The sequence below is a fragment of the Pavona decussata genome, unplaced genomic scaffold (assembly GCF_977016875.1).
Source record: "Pavona decussata unplaced genomic scaffold, jaPavDecu1.1 SCAFFOLD_6, whole genome shotgun sequence".
NCBI classification, from domain to species: Eukaryota; Metazoa; Cnidaria; class Anthozoa; order Scleractinia; family Agariciidae; genus Pavona; species Pavona decussata.
In genome coordinates, this window is record NW_028145430.1 from 894,981 (window position 1) to 921,539 (window position 26,559).

Sequence of the window (26,559 nt, forward strand, 5' to 3'; positions counted from 1 at the left end):
TGTCCTGCGAACTTAATGTTTTCTTAGCGCACAGATATTGCTTAAGCTATAATATATGACCACGCAGTGTTTATAACGCAGAGGAAAAAATACTGGATGCTGATTAGTCTATGCAGAAAGTATTTTTTTCTTAATTGTCTTTTTTTACCGATAACTTAATCGATAGCTGTCGATTGAGCCAATCAAAAAACATTTCACTGAAAACTGATAAAATCAACTTTAAGAGGATCAACAAATTCAAGGAGTAGGTTCTCAAAGTCGTCCTCCTCACGTTGATCGTCAATGCCTATGTTTTCTGTGCGCCGACTAAGAACAGCGACTCTCTTGTCAAGTGTTTCCATTCTTTCCTCCGTACACTGCACAATACACTCAGAGTTTAAACAAAAAGGTTCTGCCTCAGAGCGGCACATGTTAGCGAAAGTTGATTCATCGCAATACAACTTAAAATTTTTCACTGTTTGGCCCTTTTGAAACATCTCCATAAAGCGTTCGCCAATGAACCTTGCCATTTCTAGATCCTCACCACTTTCTTCAGCCTGCGTTTTAGCGTCCGTGTACGACTCGTTTAAAACAGACACTATCATGTTCATCAGAACAACAGTCATTGCTACGTTGTACAAGAACGCAAACGACGGACCAAGAAAGGGGTTCTCCCTTCGAAGATCGTCCAGTGGGACGGCTTTACCTAAAATGAACTCAAACTGAGAGATCACTGCCTTTACATAGCTTGAGTATTCAAGCACTGTGTGACCAAAAAATTGCTTTCCTGATATGACAAAGGCATTGAATAGTATTAGAAAGAAAACTAGATACGAAATCTGATAACCAATCGACTGGCGAAAAGAGGAAAACAAAAAAATTACGTACGGGTTGAAACGGATCAAGTTCAAAAGTTTAACTGTTACCATAAAGATGGCAACAGCGATTGCGGCGTTTTCCCAGTTTGCCCATTGTAAAGCCTCGTGAAAATGCAAAATATCATATGGATTAGCTTGGATGGCTTTGATGCTCTTCAAAACATTCTTGGATCTGATCATATAGAACACTACTGAAAGTACTGAGAAGATAATCATTAATAAGTCAACCATGTTCCAAACTGACTTGAAAAATCCGAGGCGCTGACGGTAAAGGTGGAACAGCATCACAATCAAGTAATAAAGCACCATCGCCATGAAGAGGAACTGACAAATGAGGTAAAACATTAGAGCTCCCGACTCCGTGCTGTACAACTCGAGTGTTTCAACCTTTCTAGCAGTGTAGGCAGCACCAGTAGCGATCACCTCGTAGAAATACGTTGCAATGCTGAGAAGGTTTGTATTAGCATTGAACACTGCGAACTCTAATATCACGGCCCGTGTCTGACGATCAACCCATCCATAGCCAAACGTCTCTTCTAGGACACCAATGGCAGTTTCTTCGTCATAGCCCATGACGGCGACATAGCCACCACCTTCGTAGGAATTGTAGGTGCCTTTTATCGGATCATTGTCAAGTTCTTTACTTGTGTGATAACGCCAAGGCTTCGGGCACAGTTTAACAGCCTTTGGCCATGAAATATTGTAAGGCAGAGGTCTCCAGCCTGGTAGGCTCAGTGGTGTAGTGTCCTCCCCTTCACTAGAATAGGCGTGGTAGCAGTCATCGAAAAAGGAATGCAGAACTTCACAGGAACCTTGAAATTAAGTCAATGACGTAAATAAAAACCATTTTGGTAAAATATATTTCCTTTTACAACTAAAAACGACATTTTAATGTAATACATGTTCGATTTGATCCACATAGTCAGTTGTATAGAGATTATGAAAAACTTAGAATATATAACAACAAAAGTATACTAAGATTACAAATGCTAAATAATAACGAGGGAATGAAAATATATAAAGCAAAGGTGTTAAATTAACACGTTTTTTTTCAGGTTTTTCTAGGGAGTAGTGGCAAAACAACATAAGTATCATAAAAAAGCTTTTTGAATTGGAAACTATTTTAAACGTTTTAAAAAAACGTTTACTATAGATGTCTCTATTAATTTGTAATGACCTCTCAAGGAAATCACACGCAGACGAGGTCAGGTAGGTCTCTAATTAGGATCCAAATGCGTCGGATTAAACGGTTAGTAATTTGAAAACGCCAGAGGTGTGGCAAGCAGGGAAAGAGAGTACTTTCGGAGAACAACTGAAGAATTGGTCACGCAAGGACTACTTTTATAGATAAAGATGGAACCAAAATAGGTGTATCTGACATGATCGAACGTTACGGTACTGAGGTTAGTGTTTTCTCGTCTATTATGTGATTTTCATACGTTTTATTGAGTTTTGACTTAGGAAAAGACGTCTGTCATTTAAGAATGCTTTAATCAACATCTGTTTGGATATTGGACTTCTAAATACAACCTGAACCAGCTTTCAATTACCTGCACGTATCTCTATCAAAAAAAATTTAACAAGGTATAATCACTATGAGTCACTTGGATAAACGATAAGTTGATGGATTTATTGATTGATGGATCGATTGATGATTGATTGGTTGATTGATTGATTGATCGATCGATCGATCGATCGATCGATCGATCGATTGATTGATTGATTGATTGATTGATTGATTGATTGATTGATTGATTGATTGATTGATTGATTGATTGATTGAAAGACAACTATGTCAGTAGTAACTAAAGAATGGCGGTTATAACGTGTCAAGGTAACAGGTGAAGTAAACATCAAAACAAATATGTTACTGGGTTCAAGTTCAAGAAAGAAGCTTCTTGGACTGTTTTCGATGACGCTTTAAGATTAAGAAATTCATCATATGACCTTTAAGTTAGGATTACAGTCTCCCTTTAGATCTAAAACATGAAGATAACATAGAACCTTTGACGACAGGGGATGGAAATAAGAGAAATTGACATAAAGTTAGGTAACACTTACTTTTCCTTATTCTCAATTGCCTCATCCATGGCATGCCTATTAGTAAGGACATCTTATTCTCAATGTACACGTCCTCTTTCTCTTCAAGACCATTGTACCACGGTTGGTTGAAAATTTTAGGAAGGAATTCCTTTCTCATCCAACTCGACAGTTTGTGTTTGTCGGTTACCTGAAGTGAGAATAGAATACGTTTTGCATTATTCTAGTGTGGAGGCAACAGATTGATTAATTTTCTATAAGATTGTTCAACACCCCAAAATAGTGCTATTCATAATCTCCTTAGCTCAAGGAAAGGAAATGTTAAGTTTAAATAAAAAGAAACGAAACGAAACAGAACAGAGGTATCAAGGAACGTTATTTGCTACATGCCATAAATAATAAAGTGTTCCCAGTGGATAATCAGTGCCGGTATAAAATACAACTGCTCAAGTCCATTGTCAAGTCCAAGCCTATTCTGTTGTGTCATAAGTGACAAAGTGGTAAGCAGTTGCAGTGAAATCTGTCTTTAATCATAGGTACTATGCTTCTTCGGTTTAAATTTCTACAAAAAAAGGCTTGGTTCGGTTGTAACGTTCCCCAAAGACCATGTTCACTAAACATACCCCCAGTTGCTTTTGTGTAAGTGCAGGTTGCCTCGCCGAGAAAATCAATAGTGGGGATTGGAAAACAGTGATGAAACTATAAAGAGAAAATGTTTCAATAAACATATCTAATCGGCGCTACCTTTTGAACCAGTGGATGTCATGTTGTTCTTTGAACTGATCTCGATGGTTAAGAAATGTAGTTATAAACAGAAGCGTGTTTTTTTTACCTGATCGAACTTCGTAAATGGATTCAGCAGTGTCTGAGTCATCATAAACCGATAACTGTTCTTGTTACCATAGCAAACCATTGCCAAGAAAAACACAAATACCAAATGGATAACTATTTCTTTCATCATGCTTGCCAACTTTAATTCTTTTTTGGTTCTTTCGCGAATCATCTCCAACCTCGACCGCTTAAAGCGTTCTTTCGGATTGTCAATTAGAAAATCAATGTCATCTTCGCATGTATCTCCTTTTTCAGTTTCTGCCTCAGAATCATTGTTGCCCTTTTTCCTGGTCAAAAGTAATGAGACTACAACAACAGCCACCATAACCTTTGTTGGTTGTACAACAAAAATATCCTGACTATTTGAGATCAAAATGGAGGACAGCCACTGCTCAGCGACTTCTTTGCCCCACATTAAGCTGTAAAATAAAGTGAAGGCGGCTGCACTTAGCGTTGTGACGAAACAGAGAAACCAGGCAAAGTATACACAAAAGTGAGGCAGCATGCAGCCGGAGTCCCTGACGCGATCAACTAAGAGTTGGGCCGGTGAAACGTCCAGATATTTGTTTTCTTTCTTTTCTCTTGGTTTGCTTGATTTAAAGAGGAATACAATTAAGACATTAACTGGCGCAACTATTAGTCCACTTTGTACTCCAACGATGATCTGCCTCAGAGAAAACTTGAATGGTCCAACCTGTATAGCTCCGTCAGATTCTCCACCAATGTTATAAAACATGGCGTTGGCAATCATGACGCTGAACAGAACTGACAGGCAGCATGACGCTCTTTGTACACGCGTGAATGTGCTACTGCATGCCTTGCCGAACACGGAAATCCACAAATGACTGTCAGCAATTCTCCTTCCAAAACGTGAGCGAACTTGATTTGAAAAAGTAATGGTGTCTTTGTTGTCGACGGTAACTTCTATGAACCCGTCTTCTTTTTCCACAGCAAGCCATCGATTCACAGAAAATGTCCATTGCTCTTCTGTTTGCCTGTCTCTGATCGTTACCGTCTCTACGAACCAAGACGGATTCTCTCCGCCGTTATCATGTTCTAAAGTTATTTCTTTTAAAGGTCCTAATGTCTCATTGGCAATAAGAATAAATCCATTTACACTTCCACGTGCAAATATATCCAATGACTCCCCTTTTGTTCGAAGAGGTACTTGGATGTAATCATTCATTTCGCCTTTTATACTAACTGTTACATTAGCTGTTGTTCCTGAATTTTTCCAAACACCAGTTACAATGGCCACATCGTAGTAATAGTTTCCACCTTCAACGATGATCACAGGCTTTGGGAAACACATCTAAGAGACGAGCGAGAGTACACATTGAGTTATTTATTTATTTATTGATTTGTTTATTTTTTTTTCTATTTATTTATTTTTTAATTTTTTATTTTTTATAAAAGACCAACAAAGAAAGAAAACAAAACCAAAAAAAAAAACACCTTAGATAAATAAGCAAGAATGTCTTACGATAGTACCAAGTCAAAGGGAAATTTTTTGGATAAATGATACGACAAATTTTTGGAGGGATATTTGATAAATGGCATGTTGAAATAGCGCTCCAAACATTTACCGTCCATTTTACCCACAAATTTTGTTTTATCTTATGGTACAAGAACATTGCTTATTACAATGAAAACAGTCTTGGCTGACAAAACCATGTACAAGGACCCTTTTTTTTTACTGTTGAATTTCACATTATCTTGTAGTTCCGCTAAAAACGGTTAGTTTTAAAAACCAACAGTTCAACAAGTTCAGTATCTAATATTTTGCGAAAATATCTGGTTCTAATAGAATTTACATTTAAAAAAAGCTTAAAAGTGTGAGGGAAGTAATGTACTTATACTAAATAGTTTCGATTTTTTCGCCATTACAACAAGACTGCAGTTCGTACAAGCAACAATTCCGAGTCAGCTTCACTTCCTCCTAGGACAGCGGAATGAATAAAGTCACTATTAAGTTGTCTTTCTACAAAAAGTTTTAGTAGTCCTTTAATGATTTTGAGAGCATTGTTAAAGTGATTATTTCACGATAAACTAAAACCGTACCAAAATTTGATACTACAGATTTCACCAAAATTGATATTTACCCAAAAAATAAATTCTGGAATCATTATTGTAATTTTTTTCGCTAATATGGCAACGAGGAATTCTTATCCATATTGGCTTTTTAGGGTACAATTGCCTCGACGCTTACAAAAATTCATCAGATACGGAGCTTCTAAAGAAGCAGTATGGAAGAAAGCGTTGGCTTAGGCAAAGTAATAATGGGGCAGGCTTGTTTGTCATGTTGTGACTAACCTTGCACTCATCTCTTTTATCTGCCCTTCTTGCGAAGACTACTGCAACAAAGTACAGAAGGAAGGCACAACAAATAGTAACCAGGACTGAAATATTTCCACTTTCAGCAAGGTTTCCAAACTCAGCAAAAACTTTGTCGAAGTCAATTGGGTTTGGTGCCTGTATGAAGTTTCCTCCAAAAGACGTCAAGTGATTACAACGACAGACGAGATGGCTGGAATTTGATTGAGGATCAACCTAAAATTAAATTATGCATTTACGGTCAGTAGAAGAAAAATGAAATTATTAAAACTACATTTTCCATATTATACACAAACCGTATTTAATTCGGTCCTTAAAAAAATACATTTATTGTTGGCTCCGGAAAGCCGGCCCAGGGTCTAGAGGCCCTTCGCCAACCCTACAAAGGCAATTAGAGTATTCTAGAAAATTACTATGAAACCCGCGTTAAATATCACTGATTGAATTAAACTACCGTCAGGAGTCAAGATCCCTTAAGGCTCAGGTAGAGTACTAATTCAGTTAAAAGTTAGTATTTAGCGTTCCATTATCGTGGCATTTCACTTCGGGGGAATTACCTTGCAACCTTCCGAGGTCCATTTGTCCTTCTCTTCAGACCAATACAAGCAACCTGATTGGGTAATAGTCATAGTATAGTTCACATCTGTTGATGCATCATATTGCGGAATAACTGTTTTAGTGACTCCTTTCGGTGGCGGATCTTTAAAGCCAACACATGCCCGTTTTTGTCGACCATGACCGAAACACGGCACCGATCTTCTTTCTCGTGCGTTTCGAGAAGAATTTTTACCTCCTATTATCCCAACATAAAGTAGACCTGGTAAAGTGGGTACCACGTTGACAGAGCTCTTCGCAAAGGAACAAGATGTCTCGTTTTCTTTTTCTCCGAGCGCACAAATGTATTTAAAAGATATGGTGAAATTTAGATCAAAGTCATCAATCGTCGGCCTTGAACCAAATTTAACAAACAACTCAACCATAACGCCTTTTTCTTGTACACCCGTTTCGATGATCACAGGGACATCACCTAGTTCGGCGTAGTAAGAATGGACTACCATCTTGTTTGGTTTCAGGAAACGATGTCCTGGTACCTCGGTGTTGTTCGTATTGTTCTTAGGTGGGCTGGAAATTGGGATGACTATCACAATATCATCTTCAAGATTTGAAACATTGAGGTTTGAATTGCCATTTTGTAATTCAAGACTAATAACACTTGACTGGATCCCCTTGCTGCTACTGTCCCAGGTGTAAGGATTGAAACTCACCGCTGTCATCTGGGAACGAGATAAAATTAAGAAACCTTTAAATCCTGAACGGTTAACATCAATAGCTAGTTTACCGGCAGTAATGTTCTAAACCTGTCTTGGTGAACTACAATTCAATATCGTATTGCATTTACTCGCCCAAACATTGGGCCGCTCATAAAAAATTGACAGTGTAATCAAATCAGTGGTTTAGATTTTCGCTTGGAGCGATGGGTTCCATATGTCCAGAAACACATCTAACCCTGAATTTGGGTACTTCATATAAAACAGGCCTTTTTGTCGTTTTCATATGACTCCATGTTTGACAGAATTATGTGTGTTTTAGTGAGAATCAAGTTTAGAGGACACCTTGTGATGTCTATCATACAATTCATGAATCTCATTAGCGTGGATTTCTGGAAATATACGATTGGTACGTCAGAAATGACTGAATGGTCTTCTCGTGAAACCAAAAAAGCGAAAACAAACCGAAATCGTCCCAAATCGAATGGGGGACAGGCAAAGGGTATGGAGATTAAGTAAAACAATAGAAGAAGGTATTTCTATTGAGAAGAGGAGCATCGCGGAGCCGTTGATAATTAAAAAAAAAATGAAAGAGAATCACCTTACGATTTAGGCAACTTACCTTTGCATTAACACTGCCACCACCCATATTGCCAAGGTTGCTTGGCAGCTTGAACTTTGAGGAACCTTCTTCCATACTAAGTCCTTTTATATCGACGGGGGATACTTTTTTCAGAGCTACTGCGAGGTCATCGGTTTTAATCACCATACTTTCTGAAGTCACCAAGCGACTAAGAAATGCATTACTCATATTGTTCAAATTCTGACCAGCTTTCTCGACGTTGACCTGCAATCAGAGAACAACCAACATGTTGTCTGTGACCCGGAAATTGAACAAATAAGATTCTGCTAAAACCACATCAGTGTACCGTCACAACGTTTATACGTTATATCATTCTAGTGTATTTTTTCAGGGTGTAAATTATCTGCACGATATAATCTTGCCATATGACGTCATTACCTCATTTGGTAGACCTCAAGGGAAGCAGGTTTGTACGTCTTATATACCCTCACAGTTTTACCAATAAAATTGCTTTAATGCTAAATTTAGAGGTATTGAAATATTTCAAACTAAATAAGCAAAATATCTACTCATTCTGGAGACGGCACAAGGCAGACCAAATAAAAAACGTATAGTTTTTGTGGTACGGCTAAAAAACATTAATCAATATACGGTCACTAATGCACGGCGACTCTTATGGCCCGTTTAAACGGTTTTTCTACATCTGACCAACATTCGTTCAACAAAAGTTGAACGGATGTTGGGCAACAAAAGTCGAACGGATGTTGGATGAACGGAGTGTTCAAAACGGTTTCAACTCCATTCAACATTTTCAAGAACTAAAGAAATGTTGAAGGGATGTTAAACGAAAGTTTAAACTAATTTAAATTTGATGGAATAAACTTTCAGCAATGTTGAGCGACCAGTTCAAACGCCCCCGACATTTGGTTCAACAAAATGTTGAACGCATGTTGAAGCAAAGTTTGAAACAGTTTAAACGGGCCTTTAGGAGAAGAAATATTAGATTACTTTTGTTTTAATGCCTTAACTTTACGTTTGACTTATGAAACTCAAAAACTGAGAATCATGTTTACGTGTAGCTTATATTTTGGTACTGCTGAGACGCATTAAATCAATTATATTTTTTTTACCTTTGAATTTGATGATTTTCCCGGCGTGGATACAATAGCTTGATTTGCTGTTGATGAAGACTTAAGTACATTCTTGAGAATACCTGCGACACCAACAGCTGCTTCCTCAACTTCAGCCGTTAAAGGCTCCTCTGGATCGTTTAGAGCATTGACAAGTTCCTTTGTAGCAGTTTCGGACATTTTCAAAGCTAAATCCTAAGACACAGATGATAATTGTTAGAATACCCCTTTTAAACTTTTCTCGTCAATTGAAAATATGGTACAAAGAATCACAAAATATATGGCACGGAAGTTTTCTGTTTCACTACTCCATCCTTATGGAAATCTATTCCCTGGATTTAAAATAACATCAACTCTACAAAAATCTTCAAAGAGAAGCTTAAAAAAACTATTTAGAAATAAATACTGTTAATTTTTACATTGCTTTTGTTTGCGATACGACGAATTTGTTTTTATTTACATGTCCTATTTATCGTGTAAAGCGCTTTGATCATTCGAATGGAAAGGTGCTTATAGAAAATGTATTAATTATTCGATCATTACAAGATAGCTCTTTTTTTTCAGATTAATAGACGAACCCATTCGGTCACAAACTACTTTAGTTGAAGGAGTAAGCGATCATAGGAAAATAACGGGAGAAAGAAATTGTGGGAAAAAAGTGTAAACGAAAAGAAGCAAAGAAAGACAGACAAACAGATTTTTTTACTTTCTGAGTAAGACTGGGTATTCATAAGACTGCGTGTAATGGCATGAAAGGATGGATGGATGGATGGATGGATGGATGGATGGATGGATGGATGGATGGATGGATGGATGGATGGATGGATGGATGGATGGATGAATGAATGAATGAAAGAGAGGATGGACGGTTAGATAAATGCCATAGATGGATGAAGAAATGTACGAAAGATTGAATCAAGGAGTGAAGTGTAATTATAAGTACAGCCAAGTCTCTTGTAAGCGACCACCCTTGGTGCACAACAAAGTGGTCGCTTACGGGAGGTGGTCGCTTACGGGAAAGATCAACAACATAAGCGTAATTTTACCTTAGCAGCTAAATTAGGCAAATAAAAACTAATTTATTTGATTTTTTCACATTTATTTATTCTTCTGATGAAACTTTGTATAACATTTAGGAACATAATTATCTGTCCCGTTTACCTACAGATCTAATTATAGCCATCTTCTCTGTCTGTAAATTGTTATTATCTGTCAGCAGTCCGGGGTAGCGTCATTAAAAATTGAACTTTTGTCACTTCTAAGTAATGATTTACCAACGATCATACGTGATTATGTTGGGTGGTCCCTTACCGGAAACAGAAAACAAAAGAATATGTATAATTTCTGGCCTAAAAAGTGGTCGCGGTCTCTTTAGTAATTGAGTGGTGGTCGCTTACAAGAGAGCTCTTGAAACAGTGTTTAACTGAGAGACAAAACGGTTGTTTACGAAGTGGTCGCTTACGGGAGGTGGTCGCTTACGAGAAGTGGTCGCTATGAGAGAGTTGACTGTATCAGTTTAGTATAATTACTCATGTGATTATAGAGATTTTGTTGATCTGATTGGTCGAGGATTGCGTCATATCCTGCTATAATCACCTCGCGCATGGTGATTTTAGCGGGAGCACTAATTTGCAAAAATGGCCGCTTAGAGATGTGTTGATGTTTCTGAAGTAGAAGTAAATAGAATGAAAGAAAATACTGAAAGACACTAAAGATGCAGCTAAATCCGGGCTGACACTTTTCGAAGGCAAGACATGAACATTATGCTAATTGTAATAAAAAAACTTGTAAATTGAAGTGGAATTATTGTCGATGTCGATGACTTAAAATGAAAACAACAAATTAAGTTAAATTCGGGCAAGATTTTCTTTATTTAACAGAGTGATTTTCACCAACAAAACGAATTTAAGACAGAATTTAAAAGCCTGGAAGCAAACGAGATGAGTCTTACGTTTCAGTGAGAAGAAAAAACGGCAGTTTTTATAATCTAAAAACTAGTTTGTTGCAAGTTCGAGTGGCTCTCGACCATCATCTTAACTCACCACCTCACAACAAAAACTTTTCATCTGCGTTAACCGTGTACCTTTTTAGTGAAGCCAATAAATGACTTAATTCCTATCTGAAGAAGCTTATCTCCGAGCGCAATTTATAAAAGTCCGTTTACCAGCGAAACCATCAACAAGAAATTGCACAATAAAATGCTATCGCTAACACTAACTTGTGATCCTTGAGTCTTACGCCAAACTGCCTAGTTCATCTCAATCTGTTTTAAGTTGGTAAACGGGTCGGAGAAACTCAACATTCATTCACAGAAGTCAAACGTTCGTCTCAATGAAGCGACAGTTAAAGTTTAAGATCTCGGGGAATATTCACCAAAATTTACTTCGCCTTTGGCGAATAATTGTTAGAGAAAGCTAAAAATTTCAGTTACCACAGCATTTGCTCCTCCTGCTCCCCCTCCACCCGCTTCATTAATAACCGCCATAATCGTACGAGACATTTCAGGGCTCTCGGGCTTTATGGCCGTGAATTTATCGGTGATGGTCACTGAGATCTGTCAGAGATGAAAATTCCTTATCAAAATCCCAGAATAAAGGTTGTTACACAATATTACAGAACAATACGTTTTCATATTCATTCATTGGCCAAGTAGGCCAATTGATTCAGTAATTAAACATCAAAATGTAGCAACGCATATACTATCAGTATTTAAATTTCTCAGCAGTGCTTTCGAGCAGGCGCTTAAACGCCTTGATTACATTGTCCTGCGCCGCCGCCAACGGTAGACTAGGAGCTTAGGCATTGGCATTGTTCTCTGTATGTTAGGGGTTTCTGTCCTTTTGGGTTTCTTGGGTGACTTATGACTTACAAACATTTATTCTTTACATTATAATGTAGACGTCAATTCACCACGTCTGTTCATTATTTCACTGTTACATTTTTTTTTTACATTGCTCAATCGGTACGTTAGTCTAGCGGTTTGGAAGTCGACCACACAATCCGCTAGCAAGGCACTAAATCAGTTAGCTGAATAATCCACGAGAAAATCATATAAGTAGCCATACTAATAAAACGTACCACTATTTTAACAAGGATGCTCAATCCTTTGCCGCAATCTGACTTTGCATTGGCAGCCTTCAAGACAGACATGGCAAGCTGTGCAGCCTGGCTGACTTCACCTTTGTTTAGAAATCCGTCCATCTTGTTGCCTTCACCAACGACAAAGGCTTTCAACTGATTTCCAACTTCTTCAGCTGGTGTTAGACAAGGATCAAGCTTGGAAGACCCCTTTACCTACAAAGATTGAATTATTAAAATTTTGAGATTAATGCAAAGACACTGTAGTTTACCACTAAGTCAACTACTTACCTTGACAAACAAAGTCTTTACAATCGTCACACCAATCAAATTCTTAATGATGATGTTAATTGGTAACTGGTAATCATAGTCCGCCTTTCCGGCTGGCAAAACTGTCGATGCGGACTTGGCAGAATTTCCATATGATATTGGGTCCTTCCCAGCACGAAATTCATAAGAAAGTGGTGTGTTTTTATCTTCCCATTCAAAGCACTCAAATGTAAACTCCGTCTCAAGTGCCACGCCTTCAGATGGTGAGGGACTACAGAAACCATTCTGTGGTGCTCGAGCGGTTTCAAACTCCAACACTCCAAACCCCTCTGATCCCGCAAGAGAAGTTACAAGGAGCATCAAGCTAAATTTGAAACCGGATGGCAAAGAACTTTTCTTGATGATCAGGTTATTTGCATTTATTCCTGTTGAGGTCATGTTGGACGAAATGGTAACATTTTCCCAAGTTTTCGTCCCTTCGTTTAGCTTCCTTAAGCGCCACTCATGAACGGAGCCATTGCAAGCCGAATTTGGACATTCGGACGTTACTCTGAGCTTGTTAGAGGCAGACACTACTTTGCCACAATCAATAAAACACCTGAAGTTTAAAACAACAGAAACAATAGGATGTGTTTAGCAACTGAGGAGGGGCATGTTCTATCTTTGTTGACAATCCTTAAGGTTTTATTGCTGCGATAACAAAATGATGCCTTGATGTAAATACTTTGAGCTAACTAGAGTACTTTTATAACACAGATCTGTCAAGGCCTCGCTTAAATAAAAGGCGAAAAAGCCTTTAAGATAGTGAACCTTCAATATAACCATGTGGCATGTGATAATTAAAAAGCAGTTAAATAAGGGGAATTATCTAGTCTATTTATTTGATGTTAATTTCCTATATTTTGTTTACAAACACTCTTCAGATGAGCCACACAGAAGACGTTTTTTTTAGTTATTTCCACTAATTCAGTATTTAAATCTAGCTGATAAAAGCGAAATCACTATGTATTTCAATGAAGTATTAATTGAGCCAAAAACTACAATTCTTGCATTGCCGCGTGCTTATGCGACCTTTAACGTGTATGCATAACGTAAATTGTCATATCTAGGATCCGCTCGTCAAAGTATGTCTGTTAACTCAAGTTAAAAGAAATGCATGTTTTTCGGTATATCATATCCTTTTTGCTTCAAAGAGGGATTGATGTAGTAGTAATGTTTTCTAATATCCCATTCGCATGAACAATTCAACCTTTTTCTGTTTTGTTATCACTTCATTGCTTAAAATATCGTAAACGAGAAATCAAGAAGTTTTAGACGACAATTCGCACCTTAGTGTCACTTGAGGTATCTCGCCGGCTGCTATCTCAAACGACATTCGGGCGAAAGCGCTTCTCTTGTCTTTTATTACAGCCAGTATCAGAACGTACGTCTTTCCAACCACAAGTTTTTTAGTGTCGATTTTTATTGCAGTAGCGTTGACATTTTGGATAGCGAAGGCTCCAAAGCAATCATAACTCATGGATGTGTTCATAGCAGAATCAGCACAAGACCAAGTGAAGTTAAGCCCAGTGTGGATTCCAGGACCAATGTCTCCATCATAACTCAATGAACCATCAACAGTTACAGTTTCCAAAGATCCCCAACGAACGCTGCTTCCACCATCAATAATGGCTCGAACTGGACCAGCAATACTTTCAATAAAACCATAATCAAACGCCTGAAGAATTCGTGGGGCAGATGGATCACCGATTGTGATTGAGGCCGTAAATTTGACTTGATAGATACCAGCCACTACAGATCTCTTGCCTATGATCCATTCAGCGGTTCCCTGACTGACTAAGGTTCCCCCTGCTGACTCTGAAGCTGCCAGTTCAGCTTCACTCACCAGACGCCATTCTAACACACTTTTCAACACAGTAGCACTTTCAGGTAAACCTTCAATTAAGGCTTCTTGAGCGTTTTTGATTGATCGCCTAACCGGTGTTGGGCGATACTTGTCTTTGGATATGTTTCTTATAGTCACTGAAAAATCTCCTGTGGATAATAAAAAAAATATGGTATAAGCTTTACATGCACTGGGAAGATATCAAACTCCCTTCAATCCTGTCTGCAGCTTCGACTCTTCAACTTGAAAAGTGTTCCAGTAGTTCAACGTGGGAGGATTGAATACGCAGGCGTCACAAGTAGGAGCTGGTTAATGTTAAACATATTAAAATTGTTTTTATTTTATAGAACAAGACATTTTATACCATACTTTGCCACGTCGTCAGCGTAGATAAATGCAAATGAAAAAGCGCTCAGGTGAGAGGGAGGTTTTAAGCTAAAATATACATAGGTAGTGTCAAAAGGTACAGGGACAAGGACGTCGTCCACGGAATTAAAGAATGCAATACGAACAGAATAAGAACAGCACATAAAAAGAAATCACAACATCGTTACTAAAACGTAAATTTGCTTTGTGCCAACATCGAATGAAGGACAATTTATATTTAATTTTACCTGTTCATTTTGTGTTAGATCTGTCGGAAATGTGCAATTTTCAACTGAAATGTTAAGCATTTGCAGAGTCGGTAGATAAGGGAATGTTAGAGAACCGAAAAAGAGAGAATTTGTTCTTAAATAAAAGCGCTTTTATTAATGTGTATTAACACTCAGTCTCTGTACCTGTCAAATAATTTGATGTTTGCACATCCACAAAACCCGTGTGTGTCCTGTGTACAGGCGAGATAGTTACAAATTTGAGGAAATGGTTCCTTATTATTTTCACAAAAGTAAATGGAGTATACTGTTTGTTCGTCCCTGTGTTCGAAGTTTTCCGAAATGAAGCAAATTCGTCAGAAGGTATTTCCTGATAGGATGCTCCAAATAAGACTTTATTTTCTTTTATGTTTTCCATCTTCCGTGCAAGTTCCAGCCATTCTACAGGCTTCTTCATCGAACTCAGTAAAAGAAAGCAAATTACATAACTTTGTGTTCTTTCTGTTGCTTCCTTGTATTTAAATTTGTTAGTTTGTTTTTTTTTTATTCGAGAATTGATCGTCAGATAGAGGTATGCATATGTATTCAACTCTGTATACTGACCTAAGGGATCACAAGTCAGCCCGTCTCCAGTGTAACCTGTACGACAACTACAGGTGAAGGAACCTTCGTTGTTGTAACAGTGAGCCACTCCATGGCAGTTATGAGTTGATATTTCACATTCATCGATATCTGCAAGATGGCGTTCATAATTATGGCTTAAAATTCTAATTTTGGCCGAAAGATATTATAAGTGCAACAGCCCACATACGGTTTGAAAGCAAACGACTCGTCAGTATCAACGATAATCAATTCAAAATAAAACTTTTCGAATCTCACCCCTACCCAGACCAAGGTCGCAAGATGGTAGACGAGGGTCGAAGTCTCCCCGAACTGATTCTCAAATTTTGCCTTACACACTATAACAAACCACCCAAAACATTTCAGCTATTGTTTTATGAAATCTGGCGTCATCATAACAACCACATACCTCAAACTTCTGAATGTTCCGGTTTGGAAATGTTTACATTGTAGGATCAATATGGTGTTTTGAGAAAAAGAGAAATCCAATATCTTAGTCGGCGGATTTCTAAAAATCGTGCCCTAATGTAGGTTAGCTAGAAAGAAGAAAAATTCCTTCGTTCCTGAGAGTCGCGACTTAAGCTTTCTTTTTCTCTTGTTTTGTTTCACAATACTAAAAAAATTGATTTCTTAGATCACAACAGAAAGGCTAGCTTTTTTTTTTTTGTTAAATGACTTCACCTAAACATGTTACGCCATCTCCTGAATATCCCTGATTACAAGTGCAGTTAAAGGATCCAACGGTGTTAGCACAACTAGCATGTGGATCGCAGTTATGCGTATTCGTGGCGCATTCGTCGATATCTGGAAGAAATACCAACAAAGCAATGTATAATTGCATAAATTATATAAAAAAAAAATGAAACGCTAGTAGCATTGGCCGATGCCGACGCAAGGGAGAGGATGAGAAGGATCCGGTGTGTTTAGACCTACCTTCAAATCCAACTTGTACACTTTGTGACCTTCACTAATTAAATGAGTTCATAATGCGAGAAGAAAGAGTAAAGGAAAAAAAAAAAAAGAAAATAGACAAAAGACACGCAGGCCTTTTTGTGATGTACACTTCTGAGACAGAGCGATGTCAATCCCTTTCTTCTGACATTGAACAGCCTTTAATCTCAGATGAAGCATATAAATCATGTTGTTGACATATTACTCGACCAAATTTTAGTGTTTATTGGTAGACGCAAGTGAAGGGGACCCGGTTATTAAATGATCGGGTATTTGTTTTCTTTTCTACTGGATGAGTTGCTAGAGTGGATAGAATTCTACCCAGTGCAATTATCTAATAGATAGTGAAGAAAGCAAGAAAGAAAGAAAGAAAGAAAGAAAGAAAGAAAGAAAGAAAGAAAGAAAGAAAGAAACAAAGAAAGAAACAAAGAAACAAAGAAAGAAAGGAAGAAAGAAAGAAAGAAAGAAAGAAAGAAAGAAAGAGAAAAAGAAAGAAAGAAAGAAAGAAAAAAAGAAAGAAAGAAACAAAGAAAGAAAGAAAGAAAGAAAGAAAGAAAGAAAGAAAGAAAGCAAGAAAGAAAGAAAGAAAGAAAGAAAGAAAGAAAGAAAGAAAGAAAGAAAGAAAGAAAGAGAGAAAGAAAGAAAGAGTTAAAATAATATGTCTACGTAATTAAATGTATAATAAGTAAATATAATAGTTCTAGTAAATAATTCAACGCTACTGGAATCACAGTAATATTATGCAGCACATTACAAAATTACATTATTGACCTGCTTCCTATAGCTTTGCATGATTTTGCTAAAACATAAACTATTAATCGTTACCTGCACATAATAGTCCATCTCCACTAAAGCCTGGGTTACAGGCGCAAGAAAAAGAACCATCGCTATTAGTACATTTCCCGTCACTATGACAATTGTGAGTGTTTGTTGTACACTCGTCAACATCTAAAGAAAACAAAATACAAATGATTTTTTTAAACCTTATTCAGTGCGTTCGATGAAGGAGAATGCTCTCCTTCCTGTTGTTTGCGCCACGAAAAGCAGCGAAAATGGTTTTGTTTTTTTTACGAGGCAGGTAGATTATGTCACTAGTTAAGGTTTCCGACCGATGTGTGGAAAATCACTGCATTAACATTCGTTTAAAAATCCTGTGTTTCAATTTACCCCAAGTCAGCGTCATTCTGGATTTTAGCAGAGCATAAATTTTAATACCCTTCTTCTATGTCTATAACAACATACGACCTGCATAATTCCCTTTGAAAACCAAAAAAATTTAACCTTGGACAATCACTTTCTCAGTTCGCACGTCTGGCATTTCGTTTGGCGTACATTTTAAAATTACTTTAGTTTCCTTAGGTTTAAAAAAAGTGTCCTTTCGAAAACAAAAAAAAAAAAAAGAAGAAGAAATCTCTAATATTATAAGCAAGCCAACTTCAGCTTGGGGATGGAGCTGCAGCTCGGTTACCTAAACTTGGTGATTCAAGGATTCAGCTGAAGGATCCGTACAGATCAAACTGTTTTATAATACACAGGCATTCTTTTCAAAAGCCCGGAAATGATCTAGAAAACCGAAAACAACATTTGAAGCACATTTCTTGCAGAAACTGGTTTGGTGTTCCTTTTTCCTTTGCAGCTAGAGACTAAACGTTTATTGCATAATTTGCAATGTAATCAGTGATGTAATCTATTAGGAATAAAAATATCCGAGAGGCCTACTCACCACTACAGCTGACGCCATCACCAGTGTATCCATTATTGCATGCACACGTAAAAGAACCAATAGTATTGTTACATGTCGCTGATGCATGGCAGTTGTCAGAGTTGCCCTGGCATTCGTCGACATCTTTAATAAATTAAAGCAAAAGGTCTAAAACAAAAACGAGCTATCTGTTTTTGTCTGTTTTTGTAGCACTACGTTGAATGGCGCATTTATGATCGTTTTTTTTTTTCTGCAGAATTATACCCAAGCCAAGAAATTCTTAAAAGAACTCATGACTGTAAAGAAAAAAAAAGATTATTTGTTTCTTTAAAAATAAAGCTTTTTTTGTCTGTTTCTGATCTACTTCATCTAGTCACCACTTAACGGTTCTTAAAATTACTTTATTTAACATAGTAGAATTAAAGTACTGACTGTCATCCCTTAGCCATATATTTATCTTTTGGAAATTTCCGGATATAGTTGAATTTCGTACTTGCATTTGCTATCACTTTTTTGACATCAAATCATCAATTTTTTTACTTCCCTTTATATTTGAACAACGTAGCTGTTACAGATTCTTCCAGGTCGAATCAATATATAAAAATTGTCTTACTACTATTGGACAATGTGTCCTTCTACTGTCGCACCACTTTCTATTGCCTCTAGGAGGATATAGAAAGTGTTACCATTTTTGCTCAAAAAGTGTTTTTGAATCTTGCTGCCGTAACGGGTCACGGGACATGATTAACGTAGGTCATGTATGTCAATATATTGACATTTGCAAGCATATTACGCTCCCAAAGTCTTCACGACATTACGGCTAAATCTTGAGAAGAAAGACCACCCCATTGCTTTTTCGAATAAATAAGTAGAGACACTTGTCTTAATTTTCTTGAGTGGATGCAAATAACCCTTGGAGTTGACGGCTTTAGAATGCAAAAAGCAGCCATTAATGAGAAACTACATAAGACAATACACAAACCTCTGCATGGGCGTCCGTAATAGCCTGATGGGCAGATACAAACGTCGGAGCCGTCGGTAGCATTACAAGCATCGTTGGGATCTGCACATAAAAAAATGAACAGCTTTTAATACCTAAGAAAAAACGGCAATTCTTTTAAAAATGGGAAGTATCATGGAGATTTTGACCTGTGTTGGTGAAAATAGTGTAACAGTACACTATTCGATCGAGGTAGATAAGAAAAAACTCTACAACACTGAGAGAGGAAAATCTACAGACATCTTTAAAGGAACAACCCATGGTATGCTCGACCGTATTTTGGAAACGAAAACACTGACGAGGAAGATTTAGGCAAACTTTTTTTCAAGTTACAATCCATACCAACCTGGTTCATCCATTGCAATAGGCACTCGTCGACAGTTTTAGTGCTAACTAATAGCAATTGTCTTAATATATTTGTATCAACAGAAATACGTTGTTAGGGTTTTGAAACGATCCCAAATTTCCGTGGCATTGCAAAGAACGTTTCGAGGAGAGCAACATCATCAACACTTTCAAATTAAATAATTTACCAAAAAAAGCATCTATAACTGAGCTTGAAGAGGCACACTTGGATTATGTCAATAACGTAAAACAAAGGAAACGATTATTTGAACATAATGGGATACAATTATGTAAAATAGAAAACAACAAAGGGATATATGATTAATTGTAGCAACGATTGACTTGCTAGTTTATGTACATAGCCTCCTAGCGTTGAAGCTGAAATTGATCAAAGGCAGAATCTCGTGGACTGACAACAATCTGGAGAACAAAATTTGCGACAAGGCTATGGATTTTTACCAAGTCGAGGTGTTCATGAACGCGTATAGAAATATGTCTGCTGGTCCCGCCGATGCAACTAGCATTAAAGAGAACTGATTCATAAGTTACACGCGAACTGATCTCAGTTGGCTCAAGATAATTCGTTGGTGAAATCGGTCGTTAATTTAAAACAGGTTAGAATAAACAGTTAGCGAGAATCCTTGTTATACGGTCTCCCTTTTCGAGTTTGAACTGAGACAGATGGTGTTTCGTGAGATCCCACGGACTTGTTAAAAAGCGCGCACTTCGAACTATGTATGTGAGCTGTTTTTCCTAAGTTACAGCTGTTTGACCTGACCGTCAGCTAAGCACTTAAGATATATTCGTGCAAAAGTAGAAGAGCAACAACAACAAGGGGAATCAAAATAAACCTTACCATTGACGCCACAGTAACGTTCATGACATAAACCTGGTGCTTTTAATCGATATACGTAGAATCCGTCGCATTTCCTTATTTTCACTTCCAAGACGAATGAACAGCAGTTCGATTCCCAGTGAAAGCATGCATCTCTGGTCACCAACTTGTACAAACTTGTGGGATGACCATCTTTTATCCATGCAGCCTTTTCAGTGTTACAGCTCCGTTTTGGAATGCAGTGGGAAGCCATCATTTTGCCAGCGGGCCCTGTAAAACGGTACCACTGATTGTCGACTATGATGCCCCTATCACAAGTCGAGGTTCCGCCATTGTCGAAGCTCCAGTGTCTGTTAGTTTCATTAAGTTCGGTATACCCTTTCGGTAAGCACTCATACGGTGGAATTACTAAAAGGAATATTATGGATAAAGTACACGAAATTGCATCAAACTTAAGTGCCTCTATCGGCATAGCTCCACAGACAATCATCTTCATTAAACATCATAACACCGTTTGGATAGGAGAGGGAAAATTATTTTCACTTGGATTCTGAACAGTTTTAGGTCTTTTAGAATTGAAAAAAAAAATGCAAATAAACTTTTTAAGTTTCCTGAATGTTCTGCTGGGAACAGGTTCATGCAAGAGATATATATTTGAGGGATTTGAAGTTACCATGGCTGTTGGTAGCAGTAGCGTCACGTGGCCTTCCTTCAAAGACATAAATTTTAGGGAACACCACCCTCAGGGAAACTGAATTATGTAAACAAATGTTTAATCCGCCTCGTGTGGTGATTTAATTGAGTTGAATTTGTCATCGTTGCTTGTTGTTGTTGTTATTGTTGTTGTCGATGTTGTTGTTGTTGTTCTTCTTCTTCTTCATCTTCTTTTTCTTATTATCATTATCATTATCATAATCATTATCATTATCATTATCATTATCATTATCATTATCATTATCATTATCATTATCATTATCATTATCATTATCATTATCATTATCATTATCATTATCATTATCATTATCATTATCATTATCATTATCATTATCATTATTATTATTATTATTATTATTATTATCATTATTTTAACTATAAAAAATTGCAAAATGTTAAAAAGTTTAAAAAATTTAAAACCATCTTGGTTAAAAGTTTTAAAAAGCTTAAAAAGCGACGACATTTCGACGTCTGCTTAATGTCATTATCAAGTCAACGATGAGTGAATTGAAAAAACGAATATAAATTTAAAAGAATTCCTAAGAGACACAAATAAAAGTGAAAATATGTGATTATAATAAAGTATTCGCACGCAGAGTCATGTAAAGAGTTTGGCGCGAATAGAGTCTTTCTGAGTATTTAACTCAGGGTTCAATTCGTTAATGAATAACATCTCAAAGACTTTTGATCTACATTTCTTTAAAACAGAGAATTGCTTGTCGACTAAATCAGCCTTCGATAGACCGTGTTGCTCAAGGTGCCTCCCGATTGCAGAATATTTGTGTTCGTTAATGCGCTGCCTATTGTCAGCAATCAATGCGTGGTCTACAAATTTGAATGTGATCTGTGGGACACAGATTATGTTGGGTACACCGCCCGTCAATTGATTGCTGACAATAGGCAGCGGTAGGCACCTTGAACAACACGGTCTATCTTTACATGACTCTGCGTGCGAATACTTTATTATAATGACATGTTTTCGCTTTTATTTGTGTCTCTTAGGAATTCTTTTACATTTATATTCGTTTTTCATTTCGCTCATCGATGACTTGATAATGACTTTAAGCAAACGTGTTGCTTTTTAAGCTTTGTAAAACTTTTAAACAAGATGGTTTTAAAATTTTAAAACTTTTAAAGTTATCGCAATTTTTTATAGTTAAATTGTTCAACAAATCTCTCCTTCTACCTATTACATTATTATTATTATTATTATTATTATTATTATCATTATTATTATTATTATTATTATTATTATTATTATTATTATTATTATTTAGTTGTTTTTTGAAGTTATTTTTCCATTTTGTGAAAATGCTAACATCTTAGACAAGTAAGAAGTTTCAACCGAGAGATCTTCACGAAATAAATCAATTCGCTTATCATTTCCTGTGACCAACCTAGACAGCAATGACCTAAGAACTAATCAAATCAGGTTTAACTTTATGTTACTGATGTTGCGTTGTTGTCACAACACTTACCATCGTACGTGGAGCAGTATCTCAAATAGCAAACTGGCGTTGGTTTCAGCTCATAAACATAATATCCAGAGCAGTTAAGCACTTTAATATTTTTGCTCCATTTACAACAGCTGGTACTCCAGTAAAAACAAACTTTTCTCGTCACCACGCCATCGGCAACTGTTGGGTGAACACCATTTAACCAACCTGGGGCATTGGCGCCGCAGTGTTTTATAGACGGACACGTTTCCGGTAAGGATGTGCCACCATTCCAAGCGAAACGATACCATTTTGTTTCGAGAGACGAGTCACAAAATGCCTTAGTAGTAGAATAACTGACAAGCCTTCTGGTACCACTTAGTTCAGTGTACGAGTTGCATTGCCAGGGACGGTCTGTAATATAAATAGAAAAAAACAGAAGGATGATGAGATATAAAGACGGTGCCTACTTTTGATACTGTGCATACGTTCTGCGCATCTCGAGATACACTGGTTTCCTATGAGTGGTGCCTACTAACACAGGGATATTTTTGCGGAGGTTAAGACTATGCGAAGAAAGCAGATCTAAGCTAGTGCATATTAAAATAAATCATGACTCGAATAATTTTGATGATTGTATGCTTCGTTACTCGAAAAACTGTTATTAATTATTTTATTTTTGTCATCAGCACTTATCACCTGAGAAAGACAATTTAGTCTCAAAAATTAATCGTTTTCCCTTAGAAAAATTTTTCATACTCTCGATATCTTGCACACTCTCTTTAAATACGCGGTAATTGTATAGTCTGACATGTCGACAGGGACTTTAATTTTAGTTGCCATTAAAAAGCTACTTAAAATGAAAGTGTTTTCGGTTTAAGGTAGCTCTATACAAATCTCGAGCACCTCAGGTTTCAAAAGACAATCGTGATGAAAAGAAATAAAAATGGCTACTCGTTTTTTGGTTGTTTGTTTGTTTGTTTCTTTGTTTTTTCACTACTTACGTCTTCGTTGGCTGTTCCTTAATTTTTTTGTACGACGAGGACTTTTTTTTTACGAGCGAAGGACTTTTCAACAGATTTTGCCTTTCTCTCGACAGTTGATCAGCGAAAGTCTTACAAATCCTGTTCTTCGTAAAATTCTCCATTTTTGACGTGGTAGAAGTAACGGGCGTAGTAGGCAATCTTGGAGTAGTTAAGAAGAAGAAGTGCCTTTGTTTACCTTTTTTTAATAAGCTATTACATCAAAAGGCAGGTGATCCAGCAAGCTCTGTTGAGCTTTTTAAAAGATCCTCGCTTAACTTTATTTAAATAGATATGTAAATCAGTTAATAACAGAAGGCGGACTTCTTGTTTTGCATTACGTATGGTAAAAAGCTATTTCTTGACTAACATATTACTTATTGTAAAAAAAAGGATTATGAAAGATGATCTTGAACTGATAATCTTTAAGTTTGGTTTTGAATGTATTAAACGAATTCATGTTTCTAATTTCAATGGGGAGGCTGTTCCATGTAATTGCTCCCTTAAACCTTATAAAAAATTTGCCATAATTCGTTCTTCAAAATTCCATATGTACCTTTGATGCTGATCGCGTATTACAGGAATACATACTTTCATTAGTTTTAAAAAAAGTTATCTAAGTAGTTCAGGCATAATGTCAATAGTTGAACGATTTGTGGTAGGTTCGGTGGACAAGGAAACACAGAAAACACCGGAAAGAGGGTGCAGCTGAATTTGAAGGATCGAGCGGTTAGGAGACGAACATGAACCTTCCTGTCAATAAAACGAAGACCGATAAACGGAGAAGTAGTACCGATAGAACAAGAGGAATAGGGGATTAGGTAACCCGAAAACTAAACTGAGTTTACCGACGTAAACGAACTTCCAACAAAGATAGAAAAGGTGAGAGCTCGGGAGGTAGAACATGAATAGTTTATGTTTACACATCCGGCAACACACATCGGAAAACAAAAATCACACCACGGTTTTCCAAGCTATTTTTGGCACCTTTATTCTAATTTTTCAAACTTTTCGCCGAATTTTTTTTCCAGTCTTTCGAGCTATTTTGCAGCTTTGTTACTAAAGACTAGCAAACCACTCTCCTTAAGTTACCTTATTCAACAAACCTACATCCCACAACGTAAAACACGAGTCGCTATCATCATAAACTGAATTCACGCTGGGGATTTTTTTAGTCAAATTCGGCCAAGAAGTTTCTTCTTCTTAGGGTTTTATTGTACGAATCTCAATTTTTGCAGCCGAACAAAACAACGGTTTCTCTACAACTTGGCCGATTCGGATTTTTGAATTTTATTTTTTTTAACGGTAAAATGACGTCATCAATTTGGCGCGAAAATTTTTTTTAGAGCTTCGACTGGTCAATCACATTTTTTTAAATACACATACCTTAAGGATTACAAAACTGAAAAAAGTTTTGAAATATCTAAACTGAATCAAAAGTTTTGGGCTTCTGAAGTTTGAATTTTCCGCCATTTTGTTACTAAAAATAGCCTTAAATCTTGACTCCAATGAGGTAGTCGAAAAATTTTTTCAGATTTGTTATTCTCTTTTCATGCTGTTTGTTATGTTAGGAACAACTGTTCCGTAGCTCCAAAAAAAAAAATTTCCCGCCAAATTGATGACGTCATTTTACTGTTGGAAAAATGAAATTGAAAAATCCGAATCGGACAAGTTGTAGGGAAAACATTGTTTTGTCTGGTTGCAAAGTTTGAGGCTGCTACCACAAAGCCCTAAAGAGGAGAAACTTTTTGGCCACATTTGATTGAAAAAATACCCAGCGTGTTTGTATTAGAACCAAAGGCTAAATGAGAATAATTAACCTTAATAAGCAGCGAAATGGTCTAGAAAGTAGCCAACGCTGTAAATCAGTAAAGAAATATTTCAAGAAGTATTTCAATTTAGCTCACCAAAATAATAAATATATTCTTTGATGTTGGTAGGACTTTGAAAGTATACAAAAATCCTCAAACTTTAAAGATAAGGATTCTTGCTTTATGGGTACAATGTGGCTAAGCCTATTGTTCAAAACTGATTTTGGCAGTGCTTGGCCCTTGGTATTAAAGATGTTTCATATCTGGTAGCAAATGTCACACAGTCTTTGTCACTCACTGTGATAAATGACAGATGGCTTATCCGCTGGTTGCCATGGAAACTTGATTTATCAGTTGTAACGGTGTTACAGGCCTTAGCAATTCGAAACTACGTTTGAATCAAAATCTTTAAAAGGGCTAAGTGGATCAGCACAACCATAGAAATATGTATTTTTAGCCGCGAAAGCTGAAAGAATTATTGTTGCCGTAGTTCTGTTCATGTTGTAAAGAACTGGGTGTAATCTGCATTGATGTTGACTGAAAAAACAACGTCACATTTTTGAATTCTCGATTGCTTAGTATCCCTGCCCATTGGCTACACAAGTGGTGGGCTCATGGGTATAAGTAGGGTATGACGTAGGGGTCGAAAAGAGTACACGCGTGGAAAGCGAGGCCGGAGAAAAATGGGAAGTGTTCACCTCGCGCGAGCCCATCGCACGCCCATGACTTCTTATTCAGGCACCTGCTAGACATGCTTCTAAATCAGCTAATTAAGATATACTCTCTGTATAAACTGTTTATGAAATATTTCTTTGAGGACAAAGACATTTAAAACAGAGACTCGTTGTCGAGGTAAACATGTGCCGAACTAATTTACTTAGATAAAACAATAGTTTTTACGTATTATTTAACATTACATTTGGCTCGACGTTTGAATCGAACTTAATCTAGTAATCATAAGTTTTCGTCTTCTTGTAAAAGAGTCCTCTATTAAACAAAAAGAAAGAAACCACTTAAAGAAAATATTAAAGCTCCCTTGTCTCCAAATAAATTGCAGATATACCTTTACAACTGTTGTTTTTATTTCTCTCCCTTTGATACCTTCTTTAAAAGGGAAAAATACTATACTCATGCCGTCGAAATAGCATAATTAAAATCATTATGAAGGATACTCGAGAATGGGCAAACTAACCTCCTTTTATGTGGCCTCCATTCAGTAGCACCATGAGGATTTTACAAACAAGCCAAATCAT

At 36.9% G+C, this 26,559-nt stretch overlaps 1 protein-coding gene across 1 annotated transcript; it reads right to left on the minus strand.

Moving 5' to 3' along the window:
* Window positions 1-49: 49 nt before the first annotated feature.
* On the minus strand, window positions 50-26,559 carry LOC146489056 (polycystin family receptor for egg jelly-like). Its single transcript, XM_085110268.1, has 17 exons — window positions 26,499-26,559; window positions 22,516-22,887; window positions 20,345-20,731; window positions 19,126-19,206; window positions 17,267-17,389; window positions 15,473-15,601; window positions 13,720-14,425; window positions 12,413-12,989; window positions 12,122-12,337; window positions 11,475-11,597; window positions 9,044-9,238; window positions 7,953-8,177; window positions 6,620-7,336; window positions 6,042-6,278; window positions 3,730-5,040; window positions 2,919-3,087; window positions 50-1,669 (listed from the first exon to the last, which is right to left on the minus strand). The coding sequence occupies exons 1-17, from the start codon at window positions 26,557-26,559 to the stop codon at window positions 195-197; spliced, it is 7,104 nt and encodes a 2,367-aa protein (XP_084966394.1). The 3' UTR covers window positions 50-194.